Genomic DNA, 15,290 nt, shown 5'->3' with positions numbered 1-15,290 from the left:
ACGTTTTAGACACGTGAAAGCAATGCGTGAACTGGAAGAGGTAGACGTTTCCATAAAGCACAGATCTAGGATCAGTGTACCCGGTCCATATCCACCTTAATGAGCAAGAGGTAAACCAGCTCAACTGACTTGCAATCAGTACAACTTTWCGCAAAAGCAAATAATGTTCCAGACAAGACAAATTGCTCTGATGTTGCTTTCCACTCCAGGCATACGAGTAGATCACAGAGCATTCAATCGAGCAAAAAATGGCGGATGACAAGGTGAGTGGTGATTTTTGCTTCAATCGTATAATTTTTTCTATATATATATATATATTAGAACAGCGTGATCTAGTCCACTGCTCTTCCTACAGCAACTTGCTTTAACTCAAAACCGGACAGGCCGGGTTGTTGGTATTTGGGTGTGTAGAAAAATAAAATAMAGGTACATCAACATAAAGTGTCTTAATAGGGCGTTGAGCCACCATGAGTCGCCAGAACAGCTTGACTGCGCCTTGGCATAGATTCTACAAGTCTCTTTAACTGGAACGATGCGACACCATTCTTCCACGATAAATTCCATAATTTGGTGTTTTGTTGATGCTGGTGTAAAAGGCGGTGTGGTGCAAAAGCCTCAGTCAGTGTTACCTATGCTCATTGCATTGAATGTCTAACTTATTTGTATGTGTTCTAGGATCCTTTCAAACAGATGAAGGATCTCAACCAGCTCAAGAATCAGCTGGAAGAGATCCAGAAACGTGTGGAGAGTGAATTTGTAGAAGGAATCCCGCAGGTATGTTATTATCCAAAGTTAAAAAGTAGGTGAAATGTCACCTTATGAAACAGARCAGCAGACATACTCAGTCCTGAAAAATCAACTAAGAATTATTTATCATTAAAGAGTGGTAATATCAAGGTGTATTTTGTGTGCATCCTTTGTCCTGACTGTTGTTTCCTGTTCTTCCTCAGGGGGGCTCTGTGCTGGCATCTCCCTTCCTGAAGGGCTTCCTGGCTGGCTATATGGTGGCCAAGCTCCGCTCCTCAGCTGTTATAGGAGTGCTACTGGGAACATTCACAGGCATCTACGCTGCTCAGAACTATCAGGTTCCCAACATCGAAAGCACTCTGAAAGACTATATGAGTTTGTTTAGAAAAGGACCCAAGTAATGGGAAGAACCAGGCCTAGGCTTCATCTTCTAACTGCCTGAGGTTTGGGGCACAACCACCATGTCTCTTTTTCAGAGGCTCAAACCTCTCCTTTGTATACTGTAAAAAAAAAAAAAAAATGTTTTTAACTGGATTTTGGTCTGAAAGAGTGGGTTTGCTTTGGATTTTGTGCAAATGTTAAAGGGTGAATCTGTCAGTGCCCTGGGAAAATATCTGTTATTCTCTCTGTTGATCAGATTATAAAGTGTGTAAAAGGGGATAAGGTTATGTGCCTTGAGTGTAAGGTTACATTGCAGGGGTGTTTGACTGCTTGCCTTAGTAACATTGCCTGGTGCAGCCATCTAGGCCTAATTGATTTTGAATCAATGATGTGAACAACAAGACAGGGTCCCTTTTTTGTTTTCTGAGCAGAAATACCTTTTTACCAGCTTAAAATACAAACATACCTTGACTATCATGTTATTGTTGAATAGATTTTGCCAAAGTTATGGGATTTGTTGCTAATTTAGATGTTAAGACTTAAGGTGAGGGTATTTGTATATTCAGACATATGCTAGTAATTCAGGGGTGTTAGTGACATGCAGTATTGAGAATGAGTGTGATCCAGAACATGGGGTCTGGGTCCCTGTTGCAGCAGGTGGTGGATGAAGGGGAGTCGTCCTGGCCACTCTGCGCCTGACTGGGTACCTGTCTGCCCTGCACGCCTCCCTGTCGCTAGGCTGAGGACCAGGCGAGTCCCAGCCTTCACATCACAGCCTGAGGCCGTGTGCTGGTCTACTATTTCATCTCAGGGCTAGTAGCCATCTACACAGAGCGGTTGCTGAAGAGCCAGCGACTACCCCTGTACCTGCATGTGTTTGGAGTGGCCATCAACAGGGTTTTCCACCTCTCCAGCATGGGGGGAGARCAGGGTTTCCTGGAGGATTACTCGGGGGTGGTGTGGGCCATTGTGGCAGGGCAGGCAGCTAATGTCAGTACTGCTGAACTATGGTAGTGGCATCCCCAGGCTATTTGTCATCTCCTGCTCTATGCTGGCCAACACCCTCCTATCCTGGGTTCTACTGGGCCTGCAGTTCACCCCCTTCTTTCTGTTACCCACTTCTATGATCAGCCTGGCAGCCTAGCTGTACTACAGGTAGCAGGACTCTGCCTGAACATACCTGTGTTATGGACAGTGGACCTCTTAACTCGCATTCCACTGCTCCACCACAATCTCTGGCAGMATTATTTACCAGATGATACATTGACATTCAGGTTGGAATGTTTTTTATGATGCATTTATTTATATATATAATTTTACTTTAGTGACTCATAGTATTTGTCATTTAATGTCCCAGATGGTTTATTTATTTAATTATTTGAAGATTAAAATTATGCAATAGAAGCTGCACTTTAGGTGAGTCTTGCAGACCCTTCCATCACATTGTCACTGGTTTATTTGCTACCCATAATGCACACTGCYTACTTTTCACTAGCCTTTGTTTTCTAGTTTAATCGAATTCTGCAATATTCATACTTGTCTTTTTTTCAATATATCATTGGTGGACTAATATAAATAGTTGGGTTTGGGTAATACGTCTACATTACACAACACTTGAGTGGTGCTATGATTGTCAGTATGGTCATTTTATTAGCATTTATAATTTACACTGCCAAGTAAAATGGTGCAGAAAGTGTTTCTGAAATATTTTATTTCTTTGGTGTTTTCTATTCAAAATAAAATGCCATAAATTCACATATTTTCCCTTTTTCTCACTGTTGCTTGGATACCCTGTCCCATGAGTTCATCCCGCACACAGGATGTCCTTTAGCTCAGCCAATGCTACAGAGGAAAGAGGGAAAKAACATTTACAGATACAGATTTTTGGATGAACTAGGTTTAATAAATACTTWATGTATGCAATAGCAATGAAATCCATCATTATTTCAGTGATTTAAAATACATTTTCTTAAATTAGGATCTAGGACAGGGATGGGGCCTTTTGTAGGACCTCGGATGAATTCCCCCAGTCGGTGTCTAAASTTACTGTTGAGAGTTTGAATAGTAGAATTAACAAGGTGCAATTTAGACATTTAGCTGTGTGTATCAGCAGTTTTTCTCTTGTAATGTCAGTCACTGACAGTCACTCAATTAGCCAATGCCCATCCTCCAAAACAGTCTGTAATATTTTGCAAGCCCTGCCACATTCAAGCTCTGTCAAGTTGGTTGTTGAGTATGGCTGTCCAGCAATGATCAAGTTTGCAATAGATTTTTATGTCGATTTAAGTCAAAACTGTAACTAGGCCACTCAGGAACATTCAATGTTGTCTTGGTAAGCAACATATTTGGATTTGTGTTTTAGGTTATTGTCCTGCTGAAAGGTGAATTTGTCCCCCAGTGTCTGTTGGAAAGCAGACTGAACCAAGTTTTCCTCTATGATTTTCCTGTGCTTAACTCCATTCGGTTTCTTTCTATCCTAAAAAAACTCCCTAGTCCTTGCCGATGACAAGCATACCCATAACATGATCCAGCCACCACCATGCTTGAAAATATGTTGTGTTGGTGACGTGTTGTATTTGCCCCAAACCTAACTTTGTATTCAGGACGTAAAAGTACATTTCTTTGTGCCATTTTTAGCAGTTTTAGTTGCCTTATTGCAAACAGGATGCATGTTTTGGAATAGTTTAATCTGTACAGGTTTCCTTCTTGTTGTTGATCCATCCTCAGTTTTCTCCTATCACAGCCATTCAACTCTGTACCTGTTTTAAAGTCACCCTGAGCGTCCTTCCTCTCCGGTCACTGAGTTAGCAAGGACGCCTGTATCTTTGTAGTGACTGGGTGTATTGACACACCATCCAAAGTGTAATTAATAACCTCACCATGCTCAAAGGGATATTCAATGTCTGCTTTCTTAATTTTTACCCATCTACCAATTGGTGCCCTTCTTTGCGAGGCATTGGAAAACCTCCCTGGTCTTTGTGGTTGAATCTGTGTTTGAAATTCGCTGCTCGACTGAAGGACCTTACAGATAATGAATTATATGTGTGGGGTACAGAGATGAGGTAGTCATAAAAAAAGAATGTTAAAGACTATTATTGCACTCAGTGAGTCCATGCAACTTCTCATGCGACTTGTTAAGCAAATGTTTACTCCTGAACTTATTTTAGGCTTGCCATAACAAAGGGGTTGAATACTTATTGACACATTTTTTATTAATTTGTAAACGTAATTCCACTTTGACATTATGGGGTATTGTGTGTAGGCCAGTATGGCCTCCAGCATTAAGAGTCCTGTACCTGCCCTCTGACACCCTCCTCTGCTCCTCACTCACCTACCTGTACACCCTGAAGACCTGGGGATGAGGGTGGGGAGAGATTAACATGGTGGTGAAAGGTGTGACACTGGAAAACGCTGGTAAGATATGCAGGGAAGGTTCAAAGAACGACGGTCCTGTATGCAGCAACAAAACGGCTGGATGAAGACAGAGAAACCGGATGACCTCCAGCCCTACCTGCAGACTCTCCTCCCTGAGAGCGCAGCTCATGCTGGTGTCTGTGGTACTGGGTMTCCAGGTCTCTCGGCCTACAGTGACAGGCCTCTGTATTACCAGGACCCGTCTCTCTGCCCAGGACCAGCAGCTCCCTCTGGTGGCCCTCAGCCTGACCACAAGGGGAGTTATGGAAGCAGCACATTTGACAGTTTGATTGTCATAAGAYGTTGGCAATATCTTGACTAAATCAATCTCTCATATGTTTACCTCTTAGCCTACAATTTCTGCGCCCCGACAATCTAATTGAGCTAATAATAAAATGCCCATCAAAATCTGTCTAAGCTAGAGATGCACTACATGACCAAAAGTTGAACATGTCATTCCAAAATCAGGAGCATTAATATGGAGTTGGTCCCCCCTTTGCTGCCATATCAGCCTCCACTTTTCTGGGAAGCCTTTCCACTAGATGTTGGAACATTGCTGCAGGGACTTGCTTTCATTCAGCCACAAGAGCATTAGTGAGATCKGGCACTGATGTTAGGTGATTAGGCCTGGCTCGCAGTCAGTGTTCCAATTAATCCCAAAGGTGTTCGATGGAGTTGAGGTCAGGGCTCTGTGCAGGCCAGTCACGTTCTTCCACACCGATCTCAACAAACCATTTCTCTATGGACCCCGCTTTGTGCACGGGGGCATTGTCATGCTAAAACAGGAAAGGGCCTTCCCCAAACTGTTGCCATAAAGTTGGAAGCACAGATTTGTCTAGAATGTCATTGTATGCTGTAGCGTTAAGATTTCCCTTCACTGGAACTAAGGGGCCTAGCCCGAACCATGAAAAACAGCCCCAGACCATTATTTATCCTCCACCAAACTTTACAGTTGGCACTATGCATTCAGACAGGTAGCGTTCTCCTGGCATCGCCAAACCCAGATTCGGCCGTCGGACTGCCGGATGGTGAAGCGTGATTCATCACTCCAGAGTACGCATTTCCACTGCTCCAGAATCCAATGGCTGTGAGCCTYACACCATTCCAGCCGATGCTTGGCATTGCGTATGGTGATCTTAGGCTTGTGTGCGGCTGCTTGGCCATAGAAACCCATTTCATGAAGCTCCCGACAAACAGTTCTTGTGCCGATGTTGCTTCCAGAKGCAGTTTGGAACTCGGTAGTGAGTGTTGCAACCGAGGACAGACGATTTTTATGCGCTTCTGCACCCGGCAGTCCCGTTCTGTGAGCTTGTATGGCCTACCACTTAGCAGCTGAGTCGTTGTTGCTCCTAGACGTTTMCACTTCACAATGACAGCACTTACAGTTGACCGGGGGCAGGTCTAGCAGGGCAGAAATTTGATGAACTGACATGTTGGAAAGGTGGCATCCTATGACTGTGCCACGTTGAAAGTCACTGATCTCTTCAGTAAGGCAATTCTACTGCCTTACTGGCTATGGAGATTGCATGKCTGTGTGCTCAATTGTATACACCTGTCTGCAACAAATGTGGCTGAAATAGCAGAATCCACCAATTTGAAGGGATGTCCACATACATTTGTATCTATAGTGTCCCTTTCTATCTAATAGACTATGTTAAGATTTTACACTGCCTCTTCCAATGAAATGTGGGCAGGTCAAAATAATCTATTCATTTTAAAATGTTGATTACTTCTACATGCCATTATCATWGACAATGATAAATGACAAAGTCTGGTTATGGTTATTTACACTTTTTGTTATTTTGTGGAGGATAGACTCTAAGAGTCATGAAACAGTGTTCCAGTAGGAAACAAAATACTTTATTAATTCTGTCTGGTTCACATCTCTTGGTAGAATCACTTCCCCACATCCTCATCCATAATAGTAAAAGCTATGCTTTAAAGAGATGGACAAATAGATGTTAATCTATGTTATATTATATAGACAGTAAGCTTTTCAAACAAAGATCTATGGGGAGAGGCAGATGAAAAAAAAGTGGGGCTATCCCCCATTAGAGGGGTATGATCGGAGGACCAAGGTAAGGGACTAGGGGTCAAAATTGACAGTAGGGTCAGGGTTTGGGGATGGGAAAGTTTGGATGTTGTGCGCATGGAGTAAAATGTAACATACACTTCATATGTATATCTCTAGCAATGCTTAACATAGCTGAGCTCACAAGCAAACATTTTAATAGTTTAAGCCTTATATGCTGYCCAAAGGCAAAAGAGAACATTGATYGGTTTGCCTTCCAGGTAACTTAGCTAYATGATGATAAAGGAAGAGTGAGATAGACAGAAGGAAAATTGTGTGTATTTTTTTTTTGAGGGGGGAGGGGTGAGATATAGGAGAGGACACTTGGTGAAGAAGGCCATCAGGTGCTGTGGTTGAGCTGTGGTTTACTCATCTGCAAAATATAGAGAAAAGAGTCAACCATATGTGCCAAACTATCATGCAATGTATTCAGATGAACTGTCTAGAGACACAGTAGACAGACATGTGATCCAAAGCATTGCCTATATATTGTACATCTCTCTGTCTGTTTGTTATTGAGTTTCTATCTAACACTCACTCTTGTACTCCTTCAGCTGCATCATCCTGGGGTAAGCTTCCATCCTCTGACGGGGGACTGTGGGAAACAAACAGTAACATGAGACAACAAAAGTCCCATCACCACCACTATGTACCTACCAGATATAACGTTCTCGAGAAGAGAGGAAAATAAGAGAAGAGAGAGGGAAAGAAGAGAGGAAAGTGAAAGAACAGAGGAGACGGAAAGAAGAGAGGAGAGTGAAAGAAGGGAGCAGAGGGAAAGAAGAGAGGAGAGTGAAAGAAGAGAGGAGAGGGAAAGAAGAGAGAAGAGAGGAGAGGAAAGAAGACAGAGGAGTGAAAGAAGAGAGGAGAGGGGAGGGAAAGAAGAGGAGAGGAAAGAAGACAGAGGAGTGAAAGAAGAGAGGGAAAAGAGAGAGGAGAGTGAAAGAGAGGAGAGGGAAAGAAGAGAGCAATGGTGAATTTATATTAAATACTTGGTTTAGGGGGTGGGGTGAAAGAAATAAGAGAGGGAGAGACAAGAGACATGAAGTTATGAGGTGGTGAGGGGTGAGGAGGTGATATTGGGGGTGAGGACATGGTGTTGGTGAGGAGGTAGGGGTGAGGATGAGGTGGTGGGGGTGAGTAGGTGGTGTGGGGGTTTGGAGGTGTTGGTGGGGGGGTAAGCTCACCTGGCTGAGGTGTGGGGGGAGCAGGGGCCTTCTCCTGGGCCATCTGGAAGAGCAGCCAATAACGCGCCCAGGTCTCAAAGCCCTGAGGGACACAGTCAGGGTTCAGGGTAAGATAGGTTTGGGCGATATGGTATTTTATGTTTTTGAATAATAAATGTTCTAAATATGCTTAGTGAGTATCTCATGAGCATAGGATGGCAACACATACATTATAAGTGATTTCAATGGGGCTTTCTCCACTTATACTGTTCAATCTAACTCAAAACTAAAATMATTTTCAGCATTTTCAACAATTTCTGGATTTCCTGCACTTTAATTRTAATTTCCACACTGTGCCACACAGCATGATATGGSCAAAAATTGGTGAACTGTTGGAATCATGGAAATATAACAATTGTTCTGATTCTATAGTTGKAAYATAGTGGGCAGAACCTTGAATACATTGTTGTTTGATAAGACACCGAATGAATAAGCCAGTGAGGAATTATTGACAGGGTAGGAACCAAAGTGTTGGTCTGTGTTTCCAGGTGACCCTAATTAGATGTTAAATTACATGTTTTCTTACTTCATGTAGCTAGCTAACCAACATATTCATGCTTCGCCTTTTCCTCTCTGATAAGAYACATTTGCACAAAAATGCTAATCTAGGTCTACACCAGCACTGGTACCAGACAGTATTAGCTAACTAGCTGCGTTCGCTCTGACTGTTAGTCCATTTAGCCAGCTAACTAGCGATTAGMGGCTAACAGAATAGAAACTAKCAGACAGTAGTTTGCAGACAGCAAGATACACACACTAAGTGTAATTATAGAGTGCTAGTGGAAAGTGAATGTTGCATCCATCTGACCATGCGGAGTGAACGGCAAGAAAGTGCTCATTACTCAGTGGTCGAGCAACTGCTCTCTCCTTGAGTGACAGGGGCAGGGCTTTGTGTGGTTAGCAGCATGTAGCAGCAGGACGAGAGAGAGTGAATACTTAAGTAGCAAACAGAGTAAACTATAAAAACAGACATTATACGCGCCGGAGTATCTATCACATTTGGTTTAGAAGGTCATTTAAAAACTCAAACCGGTCCTTGCATCATTACCGGTATATAGTAAAACACTGTACACCGCCCAGCCCTTGGGTAAGATACTGTAAGGTAATGTGGATCATGTCATGATTATTTATGGATATTCRTACATGTGTGTTATCAGGGTMCCTATACAGTGCACTACTTTTGACCACAGCCTTATGACCCTGGTCAAAAGTAGTGTACTAAAGAGGAATAGGGTGCCATTTGGAACRCATCCAAGTCTCACCTCCCACTCAGTCTCCTCCACCTGTTTCTTCAGGCTCTGCAGGTTGGCCAGGAACGTCTCGTTGAACTGGGGCAGCTGGGGGTTCTGAACAATCAATCAATCAATCAATCAATCAATCAATCAATCAATCAATCAATGGCTGATATTTAAACTGTTCCTGTCTTTGTAGAGGGGACTTCAATGCAAAGGGTGGATTCATTGATTAATATGTATTTATTAATTTACCTGCAGCAGATCCTTCACTTGCTCCTCCAGGCTCACAATTGCAATTGCAGTGGCCTCCAGATTCTGATGGGAGAGCAGACAGTCAGACAGAAGTACTCAATACTCATCTTTTTATTTTAATTTCAAAGGAGCAGGAAGAGGGAGCTTAGTCCTAGGGGACACAAGTTGACATTTGCAAGTGAGCTTGTTGCTGCCATCTAGTGGCTGTTTTTCCTCAGTTCATAAAAGCCTTTAAGACAGCCTTTCTTAAAGTATGGGTCGCGGACMTATTAATGAACACTGTATCAACAGACTAATTTTCTTTATTTTTTTTAACTCAAAGGCCATGAACTCCTGAGCTGTGTGGAGTGGCATGTGTTATGGTTACTATGCCTGGTCTTGTGAGTGTATATTTTTTAGTGTGTGTATCGGTCTAATGTATTGGTCTAGTAGTGTGCATGCTGCATCCAGAGAAAACGTTAGCTTTTTAATGATTGTGTTTACAGATGTTGGTTCATCATTTGATCACCCTGTTGCAATTAATTAAACACTTGTAGTGTATTTGAGGTTTAAAAAGACTTCTAAAGTTTGTAATTTCCACTTACAAATGTCAGACTTGATTTTCACATATGAATAATATATCAACCCCTTCAAAAATGTCCATTAATAGTGGGTCGCGACATGTCAGAGAAAGTGTAGTTATTTCATTCATTACTAGAATTGATTTGGCCATGTGCAACTGCGCTCTCTGTAAGTGCGCTCCATGCTTAGCAGTGGTGTCTCTGCTCAGTTTGGCAGCTGCACGAGCGGGAGGGAGATGCCTATGTGCTTTGCGGTTTACATCATCTTTTTTCTGCAGTTTTATTTAAGATCCCTCTGCGACCCACACGCTGCAGCGCTGTCGTTCAGCAGCAGATGATACGCTCTCAGCCATTGACTTATCATTCCCACTTGCCATCACTCACCACTGTCATCAAATGGACTCAAGCTAGCCACAAGTTCTGACTGAGCTCAATCGTCAAGAAACTCAAATACAGCAACGAGTTTCGCTCTTTTTTTCATACAACCTTTGAGAAATAACGAGGAGCGCCMACAATGTGTCTTGTGTGGGAAGTGCTTAGTAAYGAGWCTCTCAAAACGAACACATTAAAAGGACACATCCTGACTAAACATCCACAGCATGACAGTAAACCCAGGGAGTTCTTTCAGAACAGGGCTTCAGGAAACAGTGCTTCGACAGTGGAAAAGTAAGTCAGCTAGCAAGGCATTGTTGTCTATTTTAGAACAGGTGATGATAAGCAGAAATAAGGGAGTACTATATCTCATAGTAGTAGACGTGAGTTTCTCTTTCAAACAATCCCCTCGTACACGGCTAACAGCTAGCTGGGCAACGTTAGCCAAAGCAAGCTAGCCAGCTACCCAAGTAACAGAACAGATGAAGATGAAACATGACCAGGCCTACATTTTACTGTAAAAAGTATTGTTAATTACAAGTCTAGGTTGGAACAGTTGCTTTAAAAAAAATACAAGTAATCATTTGACTGAAGCAATGCGTTTTGGGGCAAACACACACAGTTCTGGGTTTCTCATCTACAGCAGGAAGCAGTCTCCWTCCTGACTGGGAAAGCAGTAGATGTTCTGATCCAGCTTAGTACCACATACCTATGTGAGTCAAGGTTCTCAACTCTGGCATACTTAAAAAACAAGTACAGAAACAGACTCCATGCTGAGCATGACCTCAGGGTTGCACTGCCAAAAACTGAGCCCAGAATAGACAAGACAAGACGAGCTTGTTCAAAACTTCAACCAGCCACACACCTCTCATTAGGACTGTGTGTGTGTGTGTGTGTGTGTTCTGTTATACATCTGTGTGATGTGATCAATCAGTTTATTCCAGTTCAGAATGAAATTATTTATTGTATTTTAACAGCAACAGTTCCAAACTAGACAGATATGTAAGTGTTTTTAAATGGGGAAAAATAAATATGAATTGCAATTGGATATTTTATTTAATTTGTATTTGTTTTTGTCTATATTGCATTTGGTTTTATGTATAAGGGCATTGAAATGTACTGATACTTACATATAGTTGCATGTTTTCATAAGCTTGGGTCAAAGGAAAACACAGAATATATCATTTGGGTCCCAGGCTGAAAAAGTTCAATAACACCTGCTCTAGAAGGGAAAGAGGAGTCATACCGTCATGGGAGTCTTGGTGTCCTCATCAGTGAAGTTGATCAGCCGGGCCATGTTGATCATGGGCGTCTGCATCTTGACAGGGGCCACAGCTGGAGCAAGGAGGGGAAGACGGCGACAGGTCAGTGTGAATAAGATAAAACACTTCCAATTGGGATTGAGGCTAGCCCCTCCCAAATTTCTAGATTAAACATGGTTGGGAAGTAATGATGACAAAAAAATTGTAATCGTTACATTACCAGCTAAACTATTGTAATCAGATTGCAGAAACTTTTGAAAAACTAGATGCTAACTTTTATCATGACTTTTAAATTCCGAAAGGATGTTTGCGGGAAATKATTTKACACCTTTCTGTTTTCTCAACGACATTCAAATCAGCATTGAAAAAAGGTTTGTTCCTCCTGAGTGAGTCTAACCACAAATCAGAGACCACTATGACACACCAAATGCGTTTGATGGATCGCGGGAAAAGAGCAGGAATAGGCTTTTGGCTACAGTCCAAGCTATGTCTTCTAAATGGTGCGACTGCTGTCGGCATCCAAAGATTATCCAACTTGAATACATGCTTGGTGGTAAGGATGATAGCAGTGGTGTAGCCTACAGGCGATACTGATATCACTTATTATTGATATCTAGACTATATAGCGCATTGATGTGAATCACAATGCTGCTCTCCCATTTATTTGCACCTTATGGATTGTGGTTGGCTGTTCACTAATGTACTGTATATTCTGTTTAAGCTGCCTATCAAATCATCGTTTTTGCATTCAGGGGTGTATTCATTACGGAAATCGTTTAAGAACCAAACGGATGCAAACAGAGCAAACGAGAGTTTGTATTGGACAAATTCAGGTAGGTCCCTCCACGTTTCACTTGCTTCCGTTTAAGAAACGTTTTGCAACAGAACCAGAGTAATGAACACGCCCCCCAGTGGACAGCCAGTGAAAAATGCGCTCTTAACAACAGCTGCATAGTGCTGATCCCAGCCTATGGAATACGTTTGATTTCCTCCCTAAACTCCCCTGTGGTAGTGTGCTCCATACTGTCAACAACTAGAATAATTTAAGAAGATCAGAAGTGGGGCTTTTATTTTCTTCATGATAAATTACCATCTAGTTTTTCACATGCAAATAGCACTTTCCTGTAGTGCTCAAAGCATGCCATTTCTGAGAGCAGCATTTATTTTTCAACTCGAAGCAATGAGCCCAATCAGTCCTCCATGACAACAAAAAAAGAAAAGATTAGGCTAAATAGTCATTTGTTTTTTGGGGTAATGCTCATGTAAAACAACTTGGCTATCTAGATTTCTAAGTCCTATTCTTGAGGATCAAGGGGTATTAAATAATTGGAAGGACTGGAAATCTGACAGACTTTGGTTAGAGATGTAACCTAATAGTATTATTATCTGTAGTAGAAAGCAGTGGGTTAGTAGAAGCCTACATAACCAACCCATAAAGTAAAATACAACATCCATGTATGGCCAGCTATGTAAACTCTAACATTGATTATCCTGCAATAGACGTTCAATTGGTAATATAMATTTTTGTCTTACTCTATTGCCTATTWGGCAGGTTGACATTTATTGGGACGAGTCGTCCTTAAGGTAGAATGGGCCAGCTTCCAAGTCAAAATTGGCTATATTGTAAATATATATAAACAAAAAAAWATATTAAAAGTTTACTTTATTTAAAGTTATGGYTAGGCATTAGAGTAAGCAGTGTCGTTAAGGTTAGATTTCAAATCCGATTTTAAGACTGTCTGTGCCAGCTACTAACCTGTGCCTCTTAAGGGGAAAGTAATCTGAAAGTAACAAAGTAATCAGATTACATTACTGAGTTTGGGTAATCCGAAAGTGCCGTTACAGATTACAATAAATGTAATTTACCCAATTTATTATATTATTATAATAATAATATATGCATTTTAGCACACTTTATCCAAAGCGACTTACATAAAAAAAATATATGGACTCATGACTGTATGGGTGTGGTCCTTTCTGTGGAATAAAACCCCTACCCCTTCCATTCCTCTTTTCTATCCAGTCCCCCCAGTCTCTCTTCCCACATAAGTGGATCTCAMTTCCCTTTCCTTTGGCCACCAACTCTACACATCAACACCCCTCCTTCCCTCTCCTCCAAAACCCTACCCGGGGGTCTGTTTCTCAGCTGGTTGCGCATGTTGTTGTTGCTCTTCTGCATGTCATGGATCTGGCCCCTCTGGTTGAAGACCAGGTAGGCAGTGAGGGCCTGGSCGGCTAGGAGAAGACACGCCAGCACTGTGAACCCTGCTACCTTAAAYGCACGGCTGTTAGAGGCCCTACAGGAGGGAATGAGAGCAAGATGGGTAGATAAAGGGGGTGATAGATTAGACGAGATGGAAAGTAAAAAGAGACAGAGGGAGAAATATAAGGAGAGAAACAAATTGAAATTACACCTTGATTTATGGAGACCAAACATTATTTACTTTTTAAAAAAGATTATGGGGATCATAATTGCATTTCTGACATGTATGGGATTGTCCTTGTGACATCCCAGCACCTCCAAAAACGCATCAGAGCCCCTGTGCAGAGACAAAAGCTGATCCTAAACCAGTAAGAATGAACATGTTCATCACTGTTTTCTGTTCCTCTTTCCTGAGCCCATGATAAATACAGGTTTGGGAGACATCAGCAGTTACTAGGCAGATGCTTCATCTGAGTAAAGGAACGAATGAAAGCATAGGGAATGTAGTCAGCATCAGCAGATAACTCAAACCATTAATAATACTCCCAATATAATTTATGCATACTTTCAATAATGACGTGAATTCACAATAGCATACAAGTTGTAAATAAATTATATAAAATATTGCACTTGTTGATGGATTTTCTTTGTGTTTTACATAATTTTTTATACATGATTATTGTAATATAATATTTTGAGTTTACACATACTTGAACATTACTTTGGGGAATGAAGAAACAGACTATAGACAATATGCAGATGCATGTACCGAAGTAACTGCAACATCTATAAAATGTGTTTCGTAAAATTACTGCTATAAATGTCACCTTGTGTTGGTTGTTATTGGGAGGATAACGTCCTGGCTCCCTGCGCGCTCCAGGAGCGCATCATCGTGTCTCTCCTGCTGTTGCTCCTGCATTCTCTCCAAGTCTATGTTCTCTCAAATTCTGCGATCAGTAAAAAGGGAAGAGATCTATTCGGAAGAAAGCGTCCGTCTGAAATGACAGGCAGTCWAGCCAGGATTGGAAAGCCCCGAGTCTATAAAGTGATGGGCAGGTTCAACTAGATTGTAGAGTTTGAACTAAGCTGTCATTGGTCAACCTGCACTGCATCACTTGTTGATATAGGCAGACAAATCTGAAGCGATGAAAAGAAAGTAGAGTTCAACTTCTCATGAATGAAAAATAGTAGATAGAAAGTAAATAGAAAATCCCTCAGATTTTACATTTGAAAATCAACATCCCATTTSATGGTTTTTAAGGAAATGCATTAATTCTTAAGATCTTAATTCATTCAGAAATGGAGTCCTAAGGTTAAACAACAATCCAGGTATTATCCAGCCCTGTACCTATGCTGGGCCAGTAACCATAACATGCATTCATTTTTTATCAAATAATAGATAGAATACTTATGGACAGAGGTTTGCACCATTGCAATATTTTGCTTTTCTTGTTTTCAAACAGTAATAAAATATAAATAGAAAAAATATATATGTTTTTTGYCCTTTATTCTATTTTGAAATAGTGTGAATAGGATACAAATACTTTTGAAGCTACAGTATGGTAAT

The 15,290-nt window shown here is 41.5% G+C and overlaps 2 protein-coding genes across 2 annotated transcripts; one reads left to right on the top strand and one right to left on the bottom strand.

Moving 5' to 3' along the window:
• The first annotated feature begins 84 nt into the window (after window positions 1–84).
• LOC111967385 (SLC35A4 upstream open reading frame protein) lies at window positions 85–2,885 on the top strand. Its single transcript, XM_023992356.2, has 3 exons — window positions 85–263; window positions 676–774; window positions 951–2,885. The coding sequence occupies exons 1-3, from the start codon at window positions 249–251 to the stop codon at window positions 1,146–1,148; spliced, it is 312 nt and encodes a 103-aa protein (XP_023848124.1). The 5' UTR covers window positions 85–248; the 3' UTR covers window positions 1,149–2,885.
• A 3,495-nt stretch (window positions 2,886–6,380) lies between these two features.
• On the bottom strand, window positions 6,381–14,744 carry LOC111967383 (HLA class II histocompatibility antigen gamma chain). Its single transcript, XM_023992354.2, has 8 exons — window positions 14,551–14,744; window positions 13,648–13,817; window positions 11,505–11,593; window positions 9,327–9,389; window positions 9,102–9,185; window positions 7,801–7,882; window positions 7,152–7,208; window positions 6,381–6,986 (listed from the first exon to the last, which is right to left on the bottom strand). Exons 1-8 carry the CDS (start codon window positions 14,640–14,642, stop codon window positions 6,979–6,981), a joined length of 645 nt encoding a protein of 214 aa, XP_023848122.1. The 5' UTR covers window positions 14,643–14,744; the 3' UTR covers window positions 6,381–6,978.
• Between the last annotated feature and the right edge of the window lie 546 nt (window positions 14,745–15,290).

This window comes from Salvelinus sp. IW2-2015, linkage group LG8 (genome assembly GCF_002910315.2).
Source record: "Salvelinus sp. IW2-2015 linkage group LG8, ASM291031v2, whole genome shotgun sequence".
Taxonomy (NCBI): domain Eukaryota; kingdom Metazoa; phylum Chordata; class Actinopteri; order Salmoniformes; family Salmonidae; genus Salvelinus; species Salvelinus sp. IW2-2015.
This window is presented reverse-complemented; position numbering and strand designations above follow the sequence as displayed.